General features: G+C 39.8%; 2 protein-coding genes across 3 annotated transcripts in view; one reads left to right on the top strand and one right to left on the bottom strand.

Annotated features, from left to right (window-relative positions):
• The window catches only part of naa35 (N-alpha-acetyltransferase 35, NatC auxiliary subunit), a 28,110-nt gene extending 19,745 nt beyond the window's left edge, over positions 1-8,365 (bottom strand). For both annotated transcript variants that reach the window (XM_003216459.4, XM_062972053.1), the window contains exons 1-7: positions 8,192-8,365; positions 7,842-7,975; positions 6,459-6,492; positions 5,275-5,389; positions 4,464-4,538; positions 1,874-2,041; positions 1,260-1,326 (exon numbers count right to left, since the gene is read on the bottom strand). In XM_003216459.4, coding sequence (XP_003216507.1) covers positions 1,260-1,326; positions 1,874-2,041; positions 4,464-4,538; positions 5,275-5,389; positions 6,459-6,492; positions 7,842-7,965 — 583 coding nt within the window. In that variant the 5' untranslated portion in view covers positions 7,966-7,975; positions 8,192-8,365. The remainder of the gene's footprint in view (positions 1-1,259; positions 1,327-1,873; positions 2,042-4,463; positions 4,539-5,274; positions 5,390-6,458; positions 6,493-7,841; positions 7,976-8,191) is intronic.
• Positions 8,366-8,439: 74 nt separating this feature from the next.
• The window catches only part of agtpbp1 (ATP/GTP binding carboxypeptidase 1), an 80,507-nt gene continuing 64,751 nt past the window's right edge, over positions 8,440-24,195 (top strand). The window contains exon 1 of the mRNA XM_008103239.3: positions 8,440-8,573. The gene's annotated coding sequence lies outside the window, so the exon portion shown is untranslated. The remainder of the gene's footprint in view (positions 8,574-24,195) is intronic.

Genomic DNA, 24,195 nt, shown 5'->3' with positions numbered 1-24,195 from the left:
TAAGTCTCACCATCATCACACACTTCTTTGGTGATAACATTGGAAAGAACCTTCTCAGTGGATGCTTCCAGCCTTTGGAACTCCCTTCCACATGATGGTCCCCTGTAATCTCGTCTTTTGCCAGCAGGCAAAGACCATTTTATTTAACCAGTATTCATGACTAATTAATGGTGCTGAATATATAACTTTATTGCTGTATTTTTAAAAGTATTTTATACTTTTAAAAATGTATTTGCCGTTTTATTATGATGATAGTTTCCTTGTGGTTTTAACCTTTTTGATTTTAGGTTTTTAAGATAGTATTGTTTTTAGCTTATGTAAATGTCCTTGGGTCCCTTGCTAGAAGAAAAACAGTCTATAAATAAAATAAGTAAGTAATAAACCAGAAAGAGGTTTTTACAATACATGCTTATGCATGCCTACTTCCTTCTGCTGAATTCATTAGGACTTAGATAAAAGGTAAAGGTTTTTCCCTGACATTAAGTCTAGCTGTGTCTGACTCTGGGGGTTGGTGCTCATCTCCATTTCTAAAGCAAAGAGCCGGCATTGTCTGTAGATGCCTCCAAGGTCATGTGGCCGGCATGACTGCATGGAGCGCTGTTACCTTCCCGCCGGAGCGGTACCTATTGATTTACTCACGTCTGCATGTTTTTGGACTGTTAGGTTGGCAGAAGCTGTGGCTAACAGCAGGAGCTCACCCCGCTCCCCAGATTTGAACCAGTGACCTTTTGGTCAGCAAGTTCAGCAGCTCAGCGGCTTAATCTGCTGCGCCACCAGGGGCTCCCAGGACTTAGATAAAAAGTGATAAAATGGGATTTAGATATAAGTTTCTACTCTTTTTTATCACTTTTAGGACTTAGATAAAAAATGATAAAAAAGAGTGTAGAAACTTACACCTAAATCCTATTGTTAGTCCTAATAAGAACAGATATATTAAATTAGCGGTAATTTATTGCCTAGATACAAGGATTCAATGAACCCACTCTTGGATTTACACCCTGGTTTCTGAAAACAATGAAAGGGTAATGTGTTGTCAAAGGCTTTCATGGTCGGAATCGCTGGGTTGTTGTGTATTTTCCAGGCTGTATGGCCATGTTCCAGAAGATATACCTCACAACCTCTGAGGATGCCGGACATAGATGTGGGTGAAACGTCAGGAGAGAATACTTCTGGAACATGGCCATACAGCCCGGGAAACACACAACAACCCAATGAAAGGGCAAACCTTTTTCTGGAAAACTGAGTTGCATGAGCTTTACCTGTAACTCGAAGATCGGTCACACTGTTTGCCATTTTAAATCCATATGTCATGGACTGAAAATCTTCCTAAACATAAATGAATAAAAAAAGAATTACAGTAAAAGTAACACTTGTTTCAAAGAACTGCAAAGAACAGAAATTCAATCTTCACATTTACTGTTGGAGCTATACCTCTAAATATTTTCAAAATACCACTAAGAAACCTTAAATGACTGGATATTTCAAAGTAGTGGGGAAACACTTTCCTCCTCCTGATAAGTTTTTAAATTTTTTTTAAAAAAATGTGATATTAGCATTCTTTGCAGATTGATTCTCACTTTTTGTTACTTTACACATATAACAAGATTTCAAAATAAATTTTACTAAAAATAATATATTAATGAATTAATTAATTCCCATATTTATACCCCTCTCTTCTCACCCTGAAGGGGACTCAAGGCTTCCTTACAACAGGCAGCAATTAGATGCCAAACATACAATTTCAAAAATAGCAATTACAAGTATTACAACATTAATTATTAAAAAATCAATTAAACTCACACAAGTTCAGATATAGCATGAAAGAACTACAAGAAAAAGCAAATAAAACCATAACCAGGTTAAAAAATCTTACCTCTTCAAATACGGCAGCTTTATTCACCTTTTCTCTGGCAATATCACAGATTTTCAGGATCCCCAGAGCAAATGCTTTCATGGCTGGGTCCTCTATAAAGTCTGGATTATGAATGTAAAGGCAAGTGAATACTGTCTGTGCTAAAGAATGGCCTTCCAACCATGTTATCTGAAGAGATTGAAAACAAAAGCTTCAACTGTAACATTTGTAGACTCTGCTTTGGGAATATTAATGACACAGAGCACCCATACATTCATAGATTAAATGACTCTATTACCTTCAATGAATTTTAAATGCTCCGAAAACATTGACAATTCATTGTGTTCTGGCATACTTGTGGAAGATATACAGTGGGGAAAAAGTATTTAGTCAGATACCAATTGTACAAGTTCTCCCACTTAAGAAGATGAGAGAGGCTTGTAATTGACATCATAGGTAGACCTCAACTATGAGAGACAACATGAGAAAACACATCCAGAAAATCACATTGTCTGATTTTTCACGAATTTATTTGAAAATTATGGTGGAAAATAAGTATTTGGTCACCAACAAACAAGCAAGATTTCTGGGTCTCACAGACCTGTAACTTCTTGAAGAGGCTCCTCTGTCCTCTACTCATTACCTGTAGTAATGGCACCTATTTGAACTTGTTATCAGTCTAAAAGACATCTTTCCATGACCTCAAGCATTCCAAACTCCACTATGGTGAAAACCAAAGAGCTGTCCAAGGACACCAGAAACAAAATTGTAGCCCTGCACCAGACTGGGAAGACTGAATCTGCAATAGGCAAGCCGTTTGGTGTGAAGAAATCAATGGTGGGAGCAATAATTAGAAAATGGAAGAGATACAAGACCACCGAAAATCTCCCTCGATCTGGGGCTCCACGCAAGATCTCACCCCGTGGGGTAAAAATGATCACAAGAACGGTGAGCAAAAATCCCAGAACCACACAGGGGAACCTAGTGAATGACTTGCAGAGAACTCGGACCAACGTCACAAAGGTTACCATCAGTAACACACTACGCTGCCAGGGACTCAAATCCTGCCGTGCCAGATGTGTTCCCCTGCTTAAGCCAGGACATGTCCAGGGCCGACTGAAGTTTGCTAGAGAGCATTTGGATGATCCAGAAGAGTATTGGGAGAATGTCATATGGTCAGATGAAGACAAAGTAAAACTGTTTGGCAGAAACACAACTTGTTGTGTTTGGAGGAGAAAGAATGGAGAGTTGCATCCAAAGAACACCATACCTACTGTGAAGCATGGGGGTGGCAACATCATGCTTTGGGGCTGTTTCTCTGCAGAGAGACCAGGGTGACTGATCCGTATGTATGAAAGAATGAATGGGGCCATGTATCATGAGATTCGGAGTGCAAACCTCCTTCCATCAGCAAGGGCACTGAAGATGAAACGTGGCTGGGTCTTTCAGCATGACAACGATCCAAAGCACACCGCCAGGGCAATGAAAGAGTGGCTTTGTAAGAAGCATTTCAAGGTCCTGGAGTGGCCTAGCCAGTCTCCAGATCTCAACCCTATAGAAAACCTTTGGAGGGAGTTGAAAGTCCATGTTGCCCAGCGGCAGCCCCAAAACATCACTGCTCTCGAGGACATCTGCATGGGGGAATGGGCCAACATACCAGGAACAGTGTGTGCCAACCTTGTGAGGACTTACAGAAAATGTTTGACTTCTGTCATTGCCAATAAAGGATATATAACAAAGTATTGAGATGAACATTTGTTATTGACCAAATACTTATTTTCCACCATAATTTGCAAATAAATTCGTGAAAAATCAGACAATGTGATTTTTTGAATGTGTTTTCTCATGTTGTCTCTCATAGTTGAGGTCTACTTATGATGTCAATTGCAGGCCTCTCTCATCTTTTTAAGTGGGAGAACTTGTACAATTGGTATCTGACCAAATACTTTTTTTCCCCCACTGTAAAATGGCACATTCTTGCCTTTTTCCAACCTTACTCTCTTTGTTGCTGTGTGCCTTCAAGTAGTTTCTGATGGAGATTTCTGGGGATGAAAGGGGGTTTCCATGGCTAAGCGGGGAACTGAATCCTGGGTCTCCAGATTTGTAATCCAATGCTCATAGTATGTCTACAACATAATTAAAGGACTCATTCTATTTGCCTTGCAATACTCCTTTCCTCCAGGGCTGCACTGGTATAGTACCTGATGAAAAATTACATTTCCTGGTCCATACATGTATTATTAGCCCCAGGTTGCAGCACATGTATTTATTTATTTTACTGAAGAAATAAACATTATTTCTCAATGTGGGAAGGATGACATTTTATAATGCACAACACTCTTTAAAATGAAAAATTAATGGAGGATGTTTTGTTGTTTTAATTTGAAGCCAGTTTGGAGTACAATCACATGCATGCTTACTCACAGGTTATCCCACAGCCTTTCATAGAAATTGGTTTGGGACTGTAGCATAAGAATCATTAGCTAAATTCATCAACTGTTTTCTCTAATATTTCCATTGGGAATTTTGGATTTTGTAAATACTCTCTTTAAGAGGCTTCTGACAAGTAGCTTTTTGTATTACTCTAACTATTAAAAGACAATATTCTTACCAAGCAGCAAAAACAAGTATCCATTATTCCTATTAACTCAGGTAGCGATAAGTCTTTAATTTTAATGGTGCCATCCTTTAAAAGAGTAAAAGAGAAAATATGCATGAGATTCTTTTCAAAGAAACTGCAATTGTATCAGCCTAAAAAGAAAGCATTTATTCAGATAGTAAAAACTTTCTTCAGCTCTTGTGAAATGAGGAACAGATTTTGTGAAGGAACAGCTTAAAAAGGGTAGAACCCTGGTTGATTTACTATAGTTCAGCAAATTTCTGGCCCCCAACCTGGGATAATCAGGAATAGATTTTTGAGTGAAAGAGCTGAAATAATGCCCATGGATACAGAATGTATTCAAAGACAATAATTTAATTTTATGACTTTAACACATGGCCCTACAGTATGTCTTTTACATATGGTCTTAGTGGACTCCCATCACTTTCTTAAAAACTTCTACTTTTAAAAAATCTTCTGGATTCATTAGATTACCCTATTTTTGTCCCAAAACAGTTCAAATTCCAATTCTGGAAGCTTCCAATAGTGGCAATTCATGATTCTAATATGTTGCAGGGCCTTTTAACAACAACAGCATTAAAATACATTTTTTAAAAGTGGCAGGGGAGGCCTGGCCACATCAAATGTTGTTTTTACAGATGCTGCTTCATCAACCCCAGGGCAGAAAACTGGCCTATCCATACCTGTCACAGCTGACCACCTACGCCTTAAACTCATTTGAAGTTATGCATGTTTGTATTTTTTCAACAGTAATGTATCATTAGGAATCACTAAAAAAAAGTAATAAAGAAGGGATGCCAACCTTGATAGCTTGTTCAAAGTTCAGAACTTTTCGGTTTACTTGGTTTCCAATCATACCAGCATCCATCTTGGGGTCCATCATTTCAATAGCAGACATAGCTTCAAAAAGGCCAAAACTAAAGAGAGCAGCATAAAGGAAAAAGCTACAGTGGCATAACGAAATTAGTTATGAGCATACTTTATATAAAACGTCAATATAATAATAATAATAATAATAATAATAATAATAATAATAATAAAAACTTTATTTATATCCCGCCTTCTTTTCCCGGAAGGAGTAAGGCCGGTTTCCAAAGTATAACAAAAATGGCAAACACTGAATGCCAGGAACAAATAAACAGCAATCACAACAAAACATGAAATAAATTAAACTAAATATAACATAAGCAGCAGAACTAAACCAAGGATGAACTAAATAAACATAATATAACACAAAAGGTCAAACCAATTAAACCACAATACATTAAAACATCTGTTTATATAATTTATGAAATTTACCATATCAGAACTTATATAAAGTGTATATAATTTTTAAGAAGGAGGAAACTGAGCAATGTAAATTGATAGGCCTAAAACACAATTTCAATTTTGCAGGTTCCCGACTTTGTACTATGTGCAACCCAGAAACCACAATTAGTTATAGAACAGTCTGCAACAAGCCTTGGCTTGTTCTGCTTAACATACCACAGTTATTTTAAACCACAATTCTTGGTTTGCACACATTGCTTTACAGAGAATCTGCTGAAGAGAAAGAAATTCTTGTCCTCCTACTGAATTTGCAGAGGGAATATAAATAGGCTTTTCAGATAGCTTTATGCAGACAGCACTCTAGTATGGTCTAGCACTGAACTAAAATGCTAAAGTTAATTATAACCAGTGAGTGTTTGTATTTAAACACAAGTTGTGTTCATCAGTGAGGGCCATTCCACACAGTCCTATATCCCAGAATATCAAGGCAGAAAATCCAAAAATATCTGTTTTGAATTGAGTTATCTGAGTCCACACTGCTATATAACCCGATTCAAAGCAGATAACGTGGGATTGTATTCAGCTGTGTGGAAGGGGCCTGATTCCAAGCTAATATAAGTCCATAGTCAGAGTTTGTTCCCATCCTTCCAAAAAAGATAAAGCATGATGAGCTAAAAATCCACATATTAGTAAGTTGTATTGTTATGGTGCACTTACAGTTTATCATGAAGCAACTCCCCCAACTTCAATTCTAGAAATCAATTTAAAAAAGAACGATTCATTACAACAGTATTCTTAAACTTTCTATCAATGTCTCCAAAAGCAGCTACTTTAATCTCAGCTTAAGAACAGAAAATGGAATGACACCTTTCTCTTGGCATGTTTCTAAAATAGATTTAAAGATAGGCTTAAAGCTATTCTTTAAAATCTGGTATAAACACCTGAGAACTAGGAAGCCCTGATTCTCAAGCATTGTAACTGGAGGTCAGCTATTGTTGGAGTTGAACCCCACACTGCTCAAGTCTCAAGTCCTCAATGAGGAACAGTTTTAGTTAGTTTGGAATAGGCTAAGGGTTTCTCTTCCCCCATGTCTTCTGTATGACAGTTGGGGATGTATCTCTTCTTTTCGCTCTCTTTCTACTCTCATTTTGATTGGTTGTGTAGAATTTATACTTTTTTACTGTAAGGCTTTATTTTGATTTTTGTTTCTGCATGTGTGTCAGAGAGATGTAGTGATGGATGATTTTTCCCTCTCTTTGAAACTTTAGAAGAGATAGGTGTTAGAGTAGCTCAGACCCAGCCCTTGATTATTATTGTAAATAAACCTTTTGTGATTTTTAAGATTGGACTCTGCATCTTTGCCTGTCTAAGCTCTGAATTCTTTGCAGCCACATCACACGGCACCTCACGCTCTGCTGGCTAATGAGCTGAATGCTCAACTTTTTGTATCCTGTTTGATTTTTGGATGTGCTGCTGTATATTATAGGGTAGTTTTCCCTAACAGCTATTATCAACAGTGGTGTGGATTTTGAAGAGGTATGAATGGAGGGCAAAAGGGAGGCCAACAGAAAGGCGTCAAGTAAACCCTTGTCAAAGGCTTTCATGGCCAGAATCACCGGGTTGTTGTGCATTTTCCAGCTGTGTGGCCATGTTCCAGAAGCATTCTTTCCTGATGTTTAGCCCACATCTATGGCAAGCATCCTCAGAGGTTGTGAGGTAACACAACCTCACAACCTCTGTGGATGCCTGCCATAGATGTGGGTGAAACGTCAGGAAAGAATGTTTCTGAAACACGGCAATACAGCCCAGAAAATGCACAACAACCCAAACCCTTGTCCTGACCGCCTTCCATCTGGAAACAGATGTCCTCACTGCAAAAGATCATAGGGAATCAGAATAGGTTTCTATGGTCCCTTATGGCCCTTATCTTGGAAGACAGTCACATTCAGCCTGAAGGGATCCCCATGACTTCCAACATGATGAGGCTTTGCTTGAGTGACAGGTATCAACCTTCTCCCAAGACTGACAGTTTCACCAGTGTCCCATTTTGACCCATTTCCCCTCCGGAACTCCAACGCCAGAATTTCCCTCATGTTTTACCTCTACAGCAGTCTTCGAAGTCATGGGTAATGTCTACCCAGCTTGTGTTGCTCTTCTCCATCTTCTCTGGGAGATTGAGCTCCCATCCTGAGTCGTCATCTTCGACGGAAGCCTTCATAACCATGGCCTGACACCTGGACAAAGGGGCGACACCAAAAGGGGGGCGGTCACATAGACACCTTTGGAAATGCAGGCCATGTTGCGAGGGACGGTGTGTGAACAACGAGGGTCAAATATTGGTTTGATGTTGAAGTTTCAAAATGGGAGAGAGGGCCGATGGAAAACCTATGAGACATAAACCATCACTGAGTGTCGTTCAGCTGAACAGGCCTCCAATTGGGGAAGCATACCTGGGCAGGCACTAGTCAACCACTTTCGACGGGCCTCCCGCAGGAGAAATGTCCCTTTTCGGCCTCCGTAACCGCTCCTTCACTGACCTCCGAAAAGAGGGGGGGGGAAATGGGCGGAGCGAAGGTCCCACTTGTTTCCAGAGCCCGAACAAAGTTATCCTTCTCGGTCCCCGTAGCCGGCACTTCTCTGATTGGCAGCGCGTGACGCCAAGGAGCTGGATGTAGGCGGAGCGAACGCCTTACTTGACGTACAACGTCTGATACGAACCACAGAGAAAGCAAGAGAAAGAACAGCGTGTCTCTTGCGCATGCCCAAGGTCCCGTCGGCTTCCAAGAGACGCCGGAAGTGTAGGGCCCGTCGCATTTCCGTTTCCATCTAGAGGTAAGAGAGGAAAGAACGGTGGGAGTTCGGGTTTGGAGAGTATAGCGTTCGCGTCGAGGTTGTATGTGATTTTGAGAAGGCCGCAAGGACTTGAGAAGGACGCGGGGCGGCTTACATGGGGCAGAGGCCCAAACAACATAGAACAAAACATAGGCAACAAATAAAAATCACACTATAAAAAGATAAAACATCAATACAATATATCAATTAAAACAAAAATACAGGATTAAAAAATTGCATTTAAAACACATAAATGGTAAAATCGTAATAAAAATGAGATAGATTATTAAAAACCCTCTGGGGCTGATTGATTAATGACTATATCTCCAAAGGCCTGCCGAAACATCCAAGTCTTCAGTTGTTTCCTGAAGGAAGGTAGAGAGGGAGCCAACCCAATCTCCCTGGGGAGGGAGTTCCAGAGTCGGGGAGCCACGGCCGAGAAGGCCCTCTCTCTCGTCCCCACCAAACGCAGTTGTGAGGAGGGCAGAAGCAAGAGGAGGGCCTCCCCGGAAGATCTCAGCGACCGGGTGGGTTCATAGGGGACGGCGTGGTCACGAAGATAGGCAGGTCCCGAACCGTTTAGAGCTTTATAGGTAATAACCTGCACCATAAATTGGGCCTGGAATATAATCGGCAGCCAGTGGAGCTGCTTGAACAGGGGGGTTGACCCCTCCCTATAAGCAGCTCCAGTTAGTAACCTGGCTGCCGACCGTTGTACCAACTGCAATTTCCGGACCGTCTTCAAGGGCAGCCCCACGTAGAGTGTGTTACAGTAATCCATCCTTGAGGTAATCAGAGCGTGGACCACCATGGCCAAGTCAGACTTCTTGAGGTACGGTCGCAGTTGGCGCACTAGCTTTAGCTGTGCAGAGGCCCTCCCGGCCACCGCTGACACCTGAGCATCAAGTGACAGCTATGAGTCCAGAAGGACCCCCAAGCTGCGGACCTGCGCCTTCAGGGGGAGTGTAACCCCATCAAGCACAGGTAGCAACCCTATGCCCCGATCGGCCTTACGACTGACCTGGAGGACCTCTGTCTTGTCAGGATTGAGCTTCAGCTTGTTGGCCCTCATCCAACCCATTACAGTGGCCAGGCACTGGTCTAGGATCCGAGGGGCTTCCTTGGAAGTAGGTAGAAAGGAGTAGTGGAGTTGAGTGTCATCTGCTTAGAGATGGCACCAAACTCCAAAACCCCGGATGACCTCGCCCAGCGGTTTCATGTAGATGTTTAAAAGCATGGGGGAAAGAATAGAGCCTTGAGCAGGTGTCCCCCACCTTCACCATCTGAGTGCGACCCTCCAGGAAGGATTGGAGCCACTGTAGAGCAGTGCCTCCAAGGCCCATTCCCGAGAGCCGCCCCAGAAGGATACCATAGTCGATGGTATCGAAAGCCGCTGAGATGTCCAGGAGAACCAACAGGGACACACTCCCCCTGTCAAGTTCGCTGCGGAGGTCATCCACCAAGGCGACCAAAGCCTTGATTTGATTTACAGATTTAATTAGTCACATATTTGATTGAAATCTCCACTTTATGAATCTCTAGGTCCTCCAGTGCATCTGTATGGGCAACCTCTAGCAGATGTTGAGCATAGAATTGAGTTTAAAGATCTAAAGATTCCTAGAGAGGTAGGCTTCCAGTTTTAAAAAGTTTTATCCATAGATTAAAAAAATAGAGTTGAACATTAATACATAGAGAGTAGCTTACCATATTCATTTTTCTCAGGATTATTTTTAATATTTGTAATTTTTATTTTAATATTATCCTTTGTTATCTTAATTTTCTATGTATAATTTGGATGTTGCCATGGCTGATTTTAATAAATAATTTTATACTTTCAGGCTGCAAGGTGTCTTATTTACAACAACAGCCTTTACAATGTAGGTAGAAATATAGATACATAAAAAGAATGCAAATGTATCATCGCTTCTGACTTTTTGTTCTTTTTAAGCAGGTAGATGTCAATGGGGGCACTTTAAAGGGAGGGGGAGAATAGGCCAAATGTGTTTTTGAAGCTCTGCTATAGAATGTCACATGCTCCCTCTCTTCAGTCCTTTTGCTTTTTTCATATAATTTTTATTACAAAATTTATGAGGAATGGGGAAGGGTACAAGAATGGATATAGATCAGAGGCATTTTTAACAGCTTGCATCTTTGTCGTCTTCCATTGTTATCTAATACAAAAAGATTTCTATGATGTTAAAAAAGAAAAAAAGAAAATATTTATTTTGTAATCTAAAACAAGGATAGAAAAGCGGGTGTGTAGTCTTTTGAAACAAAGGAAATAGAAAAAGAAAATAGAAAGCCTTGACTAATGCTTCCTACTCTGTCTCTGTTGTCTTCATTTAAAAAACCTATTATTTTTATCATAAAACTTATCTGATAGATTAACTTTCCAGGATCCCTTGGATATCATTGAGGATCCTGTTATTCTCGTCACTAACTTCTCTATTTTTCCTTTGTTACTCCTACGTCTCTGCACTACTAATTTTCCCTTAATGCTATAAAAACCCAATATTTTCATTTCCTTTATTTCTTTTAAATAATCAATAAAGGGTTGCCATTTTTCTACAAATTTGGAAGAATCTAGCAATTGTGTAAGCCTCGTCAGTTTGTCCATTTCTGCCATGTCAAACATTTTTTTAATCCATAAATCTTGGGTGGGAATTTATTCTTGTTTCCAGTAGTAAGAGTGTCAGGATTTTTTTTTGGTAGTGTTGAATTTGTAAGGCCCAACAGAAAGGCTTCTGGCTCTAGTAGTACTTTAATTTTTAAGATGTTTTCAATATTTGTTTATTTACAGTATTTAGGAGATTTCCATGCGGCCTTTTCCCAGGTAGACTCAAGGTGGCTCACATCATCTTAAAATATACACCGTAACATAAAACCAAAGCTAAAACAAATGATAAAAGTTCCAAAAATGTTCCATAGCATCATCCATATTATAACCAAAAAAGTTTAAAATTCCCTGTATGACCGTAAAGTGCTTAGTTAAAGGCTATTATAAACAGGAAAGTCTTCACAGCTTTTCTGAATGACATCAGGGTGGGAGCTGATCTGTTTCTTTCCTGGCAGTGCGTTCCATAGCTTTGGAGCCGCCCCCAAAAATGTGCCCTCTCTAGTAGATTTTAAATGCAAGTTGGCCCTGGATTGTGTGGAAATGAGGGTTTTCTTGCTGCACCTTAAAGGTCTGCCTGGTCTGTAGAGTTGGACAAGTCATATGTTTTTATGAATTATAATCCAATTTTTCTTTTGCTTTAGGACATTTCCACCACATAAGGTAAAAAGTTCCTTCTTTTTGATGACATTTCAAACAAACATTTAAAAAAATTGGTTCCATTTTTGCTAATATTTTTGGCTGCATGTATCATCTATACATAATCTTGTAGATTTTTTCTCTTAGTCCATAGCATCTTTTGAATTTAATCTTTGTTTTCCACTTTGTTCCCATTTGTTTAGATGAATATTATGGCCCACATTCTTTGACCATTGAATCATACAATCTTTGATTAGATGTCCTTCTCTGTCTAATTTTAATAATATTTTATAGGCTTTTTGCAATTTGTTTTTCCTTGGACTGGAAGAAAATGTTATCTGTTTCATTATCTTTCCAGTCGATGTCTATCTTCTTATCCATTTGGTATCTTTCTTTTAGTTGTCTATACTAAAACTATGAAAATTGCATGCCCTCTTGTTGTAGTTGGCTTGGACTTTTTAGATGAACTTCCTTTTTTTTTTTGTCCAGTTAGTACCTGTTTATAGGCGGGCCATTGGTTTCCTCCAATGGAAACCTCTGGTATAGAATATCACATGAACTCTCTCTTCAGTCTTCATCTCACCAACATCCTTAGATATTGCAATGTTTCCAGTAAGTTTCTTTAAAGAATTCTGGATGCCTCATTATCTTGGAGGTGGTCGTCTTTGTTACCACCACTTCCTAAGGTGATTTCTCAGTTCCATTTAAACCAAATCATTGTTTTACCTACTTTCATCATGTAGTTGCATTACTTTTAGAGAAGCCATTACATTGTCTGGATATCCATGAAACCCTGACTTTATGTTTCGTGTAAAGTAGAACTCCTGAATCAATCAGATTTACTTATTTGTTGATTCCCCATTTAAAAAATCCTAAAATCAGAGTTGGAAGAGACTAAAGGCCTCCCAATCCAACTCCCTGCACAAATCAAAGTACTTCAGACAGATGGCCGTCCAGCTTTTGCTTAAAAACCTCTACCACACTCAGAGACAGCATATTCCACTGTCAAGCAGCTTTTATCATCAGGATGTTTTTCCTCATGTTTAGGTGCAAACTACTTTTCATGTACCATGTTCTTGTTTCTAGAGCAGCAGAAAAAAAATCTTGCTCCACATTCAACATGATATCCTTTCAAATATTATACATGGCTAACACGTCACCTCTTAATCTTCTCTTCTCCAGGCTAAACGTACCCAATTTTTTAAATTACCTTTCCGAGGAAATGGGTAACCAGAACATTTACCATGTGGGTGGCCATTCTCAGGACATGTTACAGTTTGTCAATGTTCTTGAATTGTGCCCAGATCTGAGCACAGTATTCCAGGTGAGGTCCAACCAGAGCAGAATAGAATGGGACTATCACCTCCTCGATTTAGACACTATACTATTGATGCAGCCTAGAATAATGTTGAAGTTTTTTAGCTGATTTAATGGTTTGTTCTATTTGGCTTTATCAAGAAGTATTCAGTTTGTCGTTGTCCATTTCTTGCTTCCTGTTTTTTCAGCAGTGGTCTTTTTTCTTGCCAGAAAAACACCGACATAGACAGAATAATTGTAATTCTGGTTGGGACAACAAATAGGAATGTTCTCTGGATCCACATTAAAGTGCTGTGAATGAAGCTGAGTAGTAGTACCAGAAATGATTGCATCACAAAAGACTTGTAGGGAAACCTCCTAAAATTGTTTCCCCCCCCTTTCTTTTTCTGGTCTTTATTTGTTAATAAAGGTGTGTTGGACTCTTTGGGGTGGAAATGGTGGCATACAGAGATAGAAAAAGATGTGGTATCATTTTATCTGTTTCTGGTTGACTGAATGTTGTTGCTGAGCCAAAGCAGCACTATCCACCTGCAGACTTCTGAATTTTGCAGAAGAAAAATCTTTAGGAACAAAATGCTCAAAAGCAGTGTGTGTGTGTGTGGGGGGGGGGGGGGGGTGACCACTGCATATTGGCTGGTTATTGCAAGTGGGTGCCAATGCAGGAGCAGATGGGACCCATTTTTCCTTCCCACCATTCTATTAGCATTTGTTAATCTGCTGCAATCCACAGCTAAGGGAGAGAGCTCAGAAACTGCTACGTCAAGTAGCATAAGATTAAAAATGGAATGGTGGTGGTTTATAATGAGTGGACCCTTTCCTCACATTATAGGTGAGAGTTAGGATGAACCCATCCTAGTGGGTGCATACTCAGCACTGATCAGGGAATGGACCACAGTACTTTGGATATTGAGATGGGTTACTCACATCAATATTGAAGAGGTGAGGAAGAAAGCAGTTTTTGTTGCAAGTACCACATGCTTATCTTTTAAAAAGCAAAGTTCTCCGATAGAAGCTTGCAACTGTATATGCAACCTCAATTCTTTTGTTATTATGTGTTTAAGGAATTCATATTGCAGCCATTTATTTCTCTATTGTGTTTGAATAAATGAGAGGTGTAGCATGTGTAACCTTCCAGATATTATTGGACTATGACTCCCATCAGCCTTAGTTAGCATAGGCAATTGTGAGTGATGCTGAAAGGTTGTATGTTTTCTATCCCTGCATACCTTTTATTATGTGAATGGAAGGAGAAATTGCAAGTGTTGCCTTCATTAAATATCTTGAGGTTCTAAGTTTTTACTAGTAGGAGGGTTCTTGTATTACCCTTTTGTTAAAAAAATTTTTATTTCCTCGCACAACAAATGTACAATATGCTTGTATTAATTTTTCAGTTTAAAAATATACTTCCTAATGCAATCCATCCAACCTACAGTTTCCAGGAATTCCTAAAATATAAAGAAGATTTTGAGATGCAGAAATTCAGAGATTTGCAAACATTCCAGTCTGACAATCACAACTAATTTAATGAAAACATGTACAGCTTAATTCAATTTATAATGCAGTGTTGTTAATGTTTGGTTAGAAATATGTTCTACTATGTTCAAAAGAAATGTACTGCTTAATGAGTTTGTGTAGCTGGCATCATGAGCCTTTTAACTTGCACCATGTTAATTTGTTTTAAAAGTGATTTTGGGACTCTATAGAAATAAAAATATCGTACATTTATTTATTGCTATTGTGGTCCAAAAGGATTAAACTCCTATATGTTTGGACCACAGTAACATATGTAGCAGTAGAATTAATGCAGAACTATAAAAAGATGAAGAAAAACAACATACACTGCTTCTAAGAAAATGAGGAATGTGTAAAGTATCCCAAAAAAATGTACTGTTCGTGGGAAAGAAGGTAACCTGCTATGGCCTATTATTAGTTTGGTTTTTGTTTTTTTATTCCCAAAGGCGAGATTATTTCTGTTTGTTATTTAAAGATTGCTTGGTTTCCTAATCAGGAAGCATTTGGAAACAAATGAAAACTTAGTATTGGGTTTGAAATACTCTGTATTTCTTTGTAAATCTCAGAAATCTTTATGCTGTGGAATCTACAACTGCATACAACCGTGAGCATCTCTAACCAAAATAAGCAGTTTAAAAATAAATATAACATGACAATAAATATGACAGTAATAGCAGTCAAAATGAGTAAAATGTCATCACTGTTAAAAGTTTGAGCATAGACTTAGGTTTCTAAAAGATTGTGAGCATGGTGTGCAGTCATGTCTGTGGTGAAAGGTCCATAATGAAATCCACGTCCAACTGGGTTATGCAAGGCCAATAAAGTAGCATACTCCAGGAGGGATTATGGGGGATATATAAGGATAGCAACTAGTGTCTAAATGAGGGCTGGTGAGCCTGAAGCCTTCCAACTGTTACTGAAATTCAATTCCCATTATCCCCAGCTACTCTGGCTATAGAACAGGGCTTATTGGAATTGTAGTTCAACAAGATCTGGAGACCACCAGTTTAGTCCCAAGTTGAATGGAGCAAGTTTTGGGAATGACGCAGAAACAATCACTTGGCACACGGAAACACTATCTTCTGGAAAACATTACAGAAAGAAGTGGAATTACTCAGTCTTTGTGCCTTCCACCCCAAAACCCAGAAAGATATCGTGGCCCATTCGCGATGCTGAGTGATCAAAACTAGCATACTGTAAGTCACTCTTATTGGTATGCCAAGGATGGTAATGGTTTCTGCATCATTCCCTTGGCACTTATAATAAGACAGGGATTCCAAAATTCATTTTCACAGAGGTCCATGTCAGCCTTCTGGTTGCCTTCAAAGGGACATTTGTAATGGTAAGACTGTATAAATGTAACTATGCGGCCATCGCTTTAAAAGCCTCGCGGGCCACATAAAATGACATTGCGGACCTGATTTGATTTACAGGGCTTGGGTTCCATTTTATTCCCTATGTTTTTGGCAACTACAGTATATAAAGCTGTTAGATGTGGTCATCCAGAGATTTAGAGTGTGTCCCTGTTGGTTCTCCTGGATATCTCAGCGGCTTTTGATACCATCGACGATGGTATCCTTCTGGGACGGCTCTCAGGAATGGGTCTTGGGGGCATTGCTCTGCAGTGGCTCCACTCCTTCCTGGAGGATCATACCCAGCTGGAGGATGCCTGCTTGAACCCCTAGCCATTGAACTGTGGAGTCCCGCAAGGCTCCATTTTATTCCATTTTATTCCCTATGTTTTTGGCAACTACAGTATATAAAGCTGTTAAATGTGGTCATCCAGAGATTTAGAGTGTGTCCCTGTTGGTTCTCCTGGATATCTCAGCGGCTTTTGATACCATCAATGATGGTATCCTTCTGGGACGGCTCTCAGGAATGGGTCTTGGGGGCATTGCTCTGCAGTGGCTCCACTCCTTCCTGGAGGATCATACCCAGCTGGAGGATGCCTGCTCGAACCCCTAGCCATTGACCTGTGGAGTCCCGCAAGGCTCTATTCTATCCCCCATGCTTTTTAACATCTACATGAAACTGCTGGACGAGGTCATCCAGAGTTTTAGGGTTCAGTGCCATCTCTACACAGATGATACCCAACTTTACTACTCCTTTCCAGCGAACTCCAAGGAAGCCTCTCAGACCATATACCAGTGCCTGACAGCTGTGATGGGCTGGATGAGGGCTAACAAATTGAAGCTTAATCCAGACAAGACAGAGGTCCTCTAGGTCAGTTGTGGGACCGTTCGGGATATTGGGCGTCAACCTGTGCTCGATGGGGTAACACTCCCCCTGAAGGCACAGGTCCGTAGCTTGGTGGTCCTCCCGAATTCATCGCTAGTGCTTGATGCTCAGGTGGCGGCGAGGGCCGGGAGGGCTTTTGCACAATTAAAACTTGTGCGCCAGCTGCAACTATATCTCGAGAAGTCTGACTTGGCCACGGTGGTCCATGCCCTGTTTACATTCAGATTGGATTACTGTAATGCTCTGTACATGGGGCTGCCCTTGAAGACAGCCCGGAAACTCCAGCTGGTTCAGAGATTGGCAGCCAGGCTTCTAACTGGAGCCAACTACAGGGAGCATACAACACCCCTCCTAAAGCAGTTCCACTGGCTGCCGATAAGCTGCCAGTCCCAATTCAAGATGCAGGTCATGACCTATAAAGCTCTGTACGGCTCGGGCCCAACCTATCTCCGTGATCACATCTCCCCCAACAAACCGGCACGTGCTTTAAGATCATCCGGAGAGGCCCTCCTCTTGCTCTCACCACTGTCTCAGGCACGGTTGGTGGGGACAAGGGCCTTCTCGATGGTGGCCTCCCGGCTCTGGAATGCCCTTCCTAGAAAGATTAGGCAAGCCCCCACCTTACTTTCGTTTCATAAGGAGCTGAAAACCTGGTGATTTAAACAGATTTTTGAAGCTCCTTAGACTAGCTATGCCTTCGCTATCATTATATGCATCTCTGCCCACACTGTATTGAAATTCCTGGCATGTTTAGCACTTTACACTTGGCCACTCCAATGTTAAATCCTGGACACTATATCTGGTTTTATTAATGGAGTCCTATCATTAGGTTTTAACTTGGGTTATGTGTTTTATGATTATTCTTGGATATGTGTATAATGTTTTAATTGTTGTATGTTTTAAATTGACTGTATATTTCTTGGTATGCTGGAAACCACTCTTGAGGCCCTCAAGGAGATAGGGCGGTATATAAATAAAGTTTTATTATTATTATATTATAGAGTAAGGTGTCATCAGTGTGCTCATTGAGGCCCAGCTCTACTTCTCTTTGTCATATGAGCTGGATGAGCTGCTAAGCTGCTGAATCAGGGACTGGATATGGTAATGAGCTGGGTGAGCACTAATACATTGAAATTGACTCCTGGCGAGATTGAAGCAGCCTGGGTACATAGTTCTTCTGTCTCGGGAATTGATGTTCTTCCCATTATAGATAGGATTGCACTCTCTTTGAGATGGGGGGAAGGACGTCCAAGAGAACGGAGACTGTCATACTCTTCATCATTACTGTCCTAAAGCTATTTTGAAACCAATCTGGAAACCAGATTGAAATAAGGAGATGTTTTCCAACTAAATGCGCTCAACCCAAAGAAAGCAGGGATTGAAAAAAAAATTAGCCTAAGAAAAGAAAAAAGTTAAAAACTTATTAAATACAATGAAATAAGAAATACACTGTATAAATTTTGTAGAAATGTATATTGAGCTAGAGTCAGATATAAAGGCTACTAATAAAGAAGTTCAATTGAACTGCGTGGAGGTTTCTCCTGAGTACATAAATACATTAAAACCCCTGTATCCACAGAGGATATGTTCACAGCTGAATCATGGTTATGTGAAACTGTGGTAATGGTCAAACACCATTGAATTTTCTCACTTAAAAATGTGGTGGAGACTAGAGATTCCCAAAGAGATATCCTCTGTAGAAATTGTCTAGGTCCTCCAACACAACTCCCTGGTGACATCCAGAGATTGTATAAAATGGAAGTGCATGGAGGACCTAGGAAATGACTACAGAAACTACCCCCCCCCCCCAAGAAATTCCTTATAGGGGTTTTATAGGGGTGAAGACTTCCAGCATCACAATGTAAGACACTTCTTGTAGTCAAAGTAGTGACAAGAAACTATCATAAAGACTGGGAAGAAGGTCCATAAATTTTGGTTTACAATATGCTGATTTATGTGTGTTCCTTTCCTTCTAATCGCAAGCATGTGATTTAAAAAGGTTTTTCAATATTGTAGCCTTTTAAAATGTATTTTTAGATGTAGCACAATAAAATATCATACCACACACAGTTCTTTCACAAATTTTGTTACTATTTCAATTCAGTCGCATCTTATGACAGCAAGGTAAAGGTTTCCCCTGACATTAAGTATAGTCGTGTCCGACTCTGGGGGTTGGTGCTCATCTCCATTTCTAAGCTGAAGAGCCGGCATTGTCCATAGACACCTCCAAGGTCATGTGGCCAGCATGATTGCATGGAGTGCCGTTACCTTCCTGCCGGAGTGGTACCTATTGATCTACTCACAATTGCATGTTTTCGAACTGCTAGGTTGGCAGAAGCTGGGCCTAATAACGGGAGCTCACCACAACATAGCAAAACTGAGGTTATTTTCGGTTCAAAATGCCGGGTTTCCATAAAATCAGCATACATTTTAAAAGGTTTTTGCAACCATCAAATTTGTAGACTTATGGAACACAGTTTTTAGAATAAGTATTTCTTGGTAGCTTTACCAAAATGAAGGCTATGATACAGCAGATGGATAACTGCATCTAAACCTAAGTACCCTGAAAATTCTATTATATCAGGCTGTTAGGAATTGTGGAAGTTGAAGTTTAAAGGACCTGGAGGGCCCAAGTTTACCCATGCCTGCGTTAGATGTTAACTCTCATTTCATTTGCTCTGTTTATGTAGACTGAGTCAGAATTGTGTGGCCCTCTAGTAGAAGCATTAGACTGTAGCTCCCATCAACTCTAGACAACATTCCCACCTCTGATGTAAATACTTCATGTATGCATGTGTCCAAGTGCACTGTTTTCAGTTTGTCATCTGTCAGTGGTGATGCATTTTTATTAAATTCTGGTGAAATGATAATAAGTAGAAGGCCAACTGAATTTGTTGAACATATTAGTTGATACCACCAAAGTTTAAGTAAAATGAAAGGATGCCTTTCATTTCTGCCAGTAATGGTTTCTCATAAAACTGCAAATTTAAAGAATTGGGCTGAATGATGTCACAGGAACCTTCTATTAATATGTGGGATGCAAAAATTGTCAAAACCAATGAACAACTTTAGCCTGGCAGATCTCTGTAACAGAACAGACAGATTAGTAGATGGATTGCAATGAGTGTCATTGCTACTGGCTGGTAAATATCTGAATGGGACACCTCTTTATCATAGAATAATAGAAGTTAGAAACTTAACTGCAAATATTTCGATTTTCAAAGAAAAGAAGGACAGAAAACTCGAGAAGCCTTTCAGAGTGCTGCTGCTCTCCAAAAATTTGAAGGGGCAACAAGAAGATTTGGGATCTCTTTTAAAGTTGTATTTCCATTTGTGCTTAGCCTGTATATTAGTCATATTAAAAACTCCAGTAAGGCCTCAGAAACTTTGTTCCAAAGTAAACTAAATCAAGGAATGATTACACCCCCAAAAGTCCTCAGTGTTCCTGCAATGCATAAAATAGGCAGTTGTAAGAACCTGTTTTACTAGTTGAGAATTACTTCCTCATTACTATTCATTAATTAAATGGACCGAGAAACAGTAATTGTTGATGGTCACAACTATAATGGTCTAAAGCCAAAACGTGCTGACCAATGGCTCCTCCTCATCCTGGAGAGATGTGACCAGTGGGGTGACGCAGGAAACTGTCCTGGGCCGAGTTCTATTCAACATCATTATCAATAACTTGGACAACGGAATAGAAGACATGTCTATAAAATTTTCAGGTGACATCAACTTGAAAAGGATAGCTGATACTCCAGAGGACAGTATCAGAATTTAAAATGATCTCAATAGATTAGAGCTGAGCCAAAACTAACAAAATAAATTTCAACAAGGGGAAATACCCTTGTCAAAGAGTAATCTCGTCCATTTCCCTCCCTAATGGGTTGTATTTTAACTCATAAATGAATATTAGTACAGTATCTCTGAAATATGTTCCATTCCTTAAAACTTAATTTAAACTACAACCGGGGAATATGTGAAATATATTCTCTTAATGCACTTGAAATTGTTTTCAGAAAATGTGTTCAAAAACATTATGAAACATTTTAAAATTTTAATTCAGTTCTGTGCTTTACACAAATGAGAACACTACGGGTTTGCTTTCCGAGTTAATATGCCACTTATAAATATTGTATGATAGAATGTATCTGTTTATCTGTGGAATAAAGATGATAAAAGCCAGAAGCTCTTGGTCATTTTTATTTATGTTCTTAAAGACTGATGTTTGGTCTGGCAGGGACATATTGGTTACCATCATCAACCTACTCATACCCTCCATATATGCTCTTCCCAAGCACCCCACATATACAATCCTAACTGGAGTCTGTAACCACATAATTCTGTAACACAAACTTATTTGCAGCTGTTCACACACATATGTAGACATGATACTAAAATCACAGGTGCATGTACACACATACTACACAAACCTTTTTATTCAGCTTTTAAAGCAGAAAGATTTTAGTAATGAGCCAGTGGTGTTTTAATTATTTTAAGTTTTACATGTTTAATGTGATTTTAATTGGCTTGTTTTGATATTGGCATGTTCACTTCTATTTTAATTATTTTGTAAGATTTAAATTGCATTGTCAATACTGTGAGCCGCTTTGGGTCTCGATCAAGAGATAAAACCAGTGTTTAAATAAACATAATAGTAGTAATGGCATCATAGGAGGCAAGGGAAAGTAGGGAAGGGAATGAAGAACATGTGATTAGTTGTGCTAGGTTAATCCTAACCCTCTAACAAGACTTTATACACAAACATCTATCTCTCTTCTATGGAATGCAATTTTCTCTTTCATAATAAGCTTCATTAAGTCTGCTATCCCTTGTTCTGTGTATGGTGTGGTCGTGGATTTAGATTTTCCCAAGAATATACTCTTTGTTGTTGTTACGTTACCTGAGCTGCTAGGGCTATTTTTGGAGGCAGATGCCCTAATAGGAGGTTACAGTGTTGTTTCCAATACAAAGCAGGTACGTAGTTACTGGATAGGACCACACCACAAGTTTATCCCTCACTGGATTGTCACCTTGTCATGGTGAAGCTTGTGTGTTTCAGTGAACCTTTGACTGCATACAAGTTGTATAGGTAGGGTGAGAGTATACAACCCTGCCGTACTCCTTTCCCAATCTTGAACCAGTCTGCTGTTCTCACTGTTGCTACTTGATTATACTATAGATTATACTATTATTTATTTATTTGTTTGTTTATTTATATCCTGCTTTTTTCCCATGGGTGGGACTCAAAGTGGCATACAGTAGTTAAAAGCAACAGAAATTACATAACATACAAATTCATACAAGTACAATAAAAACATAATAAACCAAATACACCAATTGCTCTTACATCTATATATATAAAAGGGTAATGAAATTTCGGCCTAGGACAAAACAACAAAACTACACACCCCAGAAACACTAAACTTGGCAGCACAACTCCTCATCCATGCCTCTACGTTCATACAACAAAAAGAAAAGAAAAATAAAGTCCTAATTAGAGGGAGAGGAATAATTGTTTTTATCCAATTGCTGCCAGTTAGAAGGCTAAGCTCTGCCCACTTGGTCTCCTAGCAACCTACTCAGCCCGCCCAGCCTCTCAATAATAATAATAATAATAATAATAATAATAATAATAATAATAATAATAATAATAATAATAATAATACAATCCTAAGGTTAGCAGATACCCCTAAGGGTCATCCAGTTCAACTTCCTTCTACCATGCACAATCCAACCACTCCTGACAGATGCCCATCCAATATCTGCACAATAATAATACACATCAAATCATAGCATCAGACAGTTAGGAGACACCCCTAAAGGCCATACAGTCCAACCCAATTCTGCCATGCAGGACACAATCCAAGCACTTCCAACAGATGGCCACCCAGCCTCTCAATACTACTACTACTACTATTAATAATAATAATAATAATAACAACAACATCATCATACAGTCCTAAGGTTTGGAGTGATCATCCAGATCAACTTCCTTCTACCATGCAGGATGACACAATCCAAGCACTCCTGACAGATGGCCATCCAGCCTCAACAAGTTCTCACCAACACTACCAGACAACACCACAGAACGCGTGGCTGGGCACAGCTAGTAAACCATAAATAACAAATTAATAACTTACAATATATACCATTAAATTTCCACTGGGGTTATCTATAAAACAGTTGTACTAAAATCCTAGAAACTCCATCTTCATTAGGCCATGTAACAGCATTGCCAAGTTCGAATAACATTCTGAGATGCATATTACCAGTAACTATCTGGTCATTGCCTATTATAAGTCATCAGGAAAGGCCTGGTTCCACAAGGCTTTAATTTGTGAATGAAAGGCCAACAAGGAGTGGACCAATCACACCTCTCTAGGAAGGGAGTTCCAGAGCTGTGGGGCCACTAGCAAAAAGGCCAACTCTCTCATTCCCACCAGTTGCACTTGTGATGGTGGTAGGACCGAGAGAAGGGTCTCTCCTGATGATCTCAGGACTTGTGTGGGCTCATAGGAGGAAATGTGGTCAATTAAGTAGGCTGGACCCAAACTGTTTAGGGTTTTATAGGCTAAAGCCAGCATCCTGAATTGCACCTGGAAACAAACTGGAAGCCAGTGTAGCTGCTTCAGGATTGGAGTAGTTCTTTCCCTATATCCTGCCCCTGTAAGCGGTCTAGCCACTTAGCTTTGTAGCACTTGAAATTTCCGAATGCTCTTCTGGGGCAGCCCCATGTAAAGCGTATTAACAGTAATGTAGTCTGGATGTGACTAAGGCGTGTACTTTATTTATCGTGTCAGAAGCAAATTGAGAATACAGTATTAAAGAAACCACAAAGTTAAAAACTTGGCATTATGCTAAATTTCCTTTCACCAGAAGCTGGCCACTTGAAGTACCTCTGGTGTTGCTGTAAGAAGGTCCTATATTGTGCATGTGGTAGGGCTCAGGCTGCATTGTAGTAGGTAGTCTGTGGTTTGCTCTTCTCCACACTCTCATATCGTGGGCTCCACTTTATAGCCGCATTTGTTAAGACTGGCTCTGCATCTTGTGGTGCCAAGAGCAGTCTGTTCAGCGCCTTCCAAATCTCCCAGTCTTCTGTGTGCCCAGGAGGGAGTTTCTCATCTGTTCTCAGCCGCTGATATACCATAGATTATATTATTAGTATTATACTATTTAACTATAGCAGTTAAAGTGGGTATCAATCTGCATTAATTCTACAGCAGACCTGGGCAAACTCTGGCCCTTCGGATATTTTGGACTTCAACTCCCACAATCCCTAACAGCCTAGCGGCTGGGTTG

The sequence above is a fragment of the Anolis carolinensis genome, chromosome 2 (genome assembly GCF_035594765.1).
Source record: "Anolis carolinensis isolate JA03-04 chromosome 2, rAnoCar3.1.pri, whole genome shotgun sequence".
In the NCBI taxonomy this organism is placed as follows: domain Eukaryota; kingdom Metazoa; phylum Chordata; class Lepidosauria; order Squamata; family Dactyloidae; genus Anolis; species Anolis carolinensis.
The sequence above is the reverse complement of the archived record's forward strand: the minus strand, read 5'-3'. Positions and strand labels throughout refer to the sequence as shown.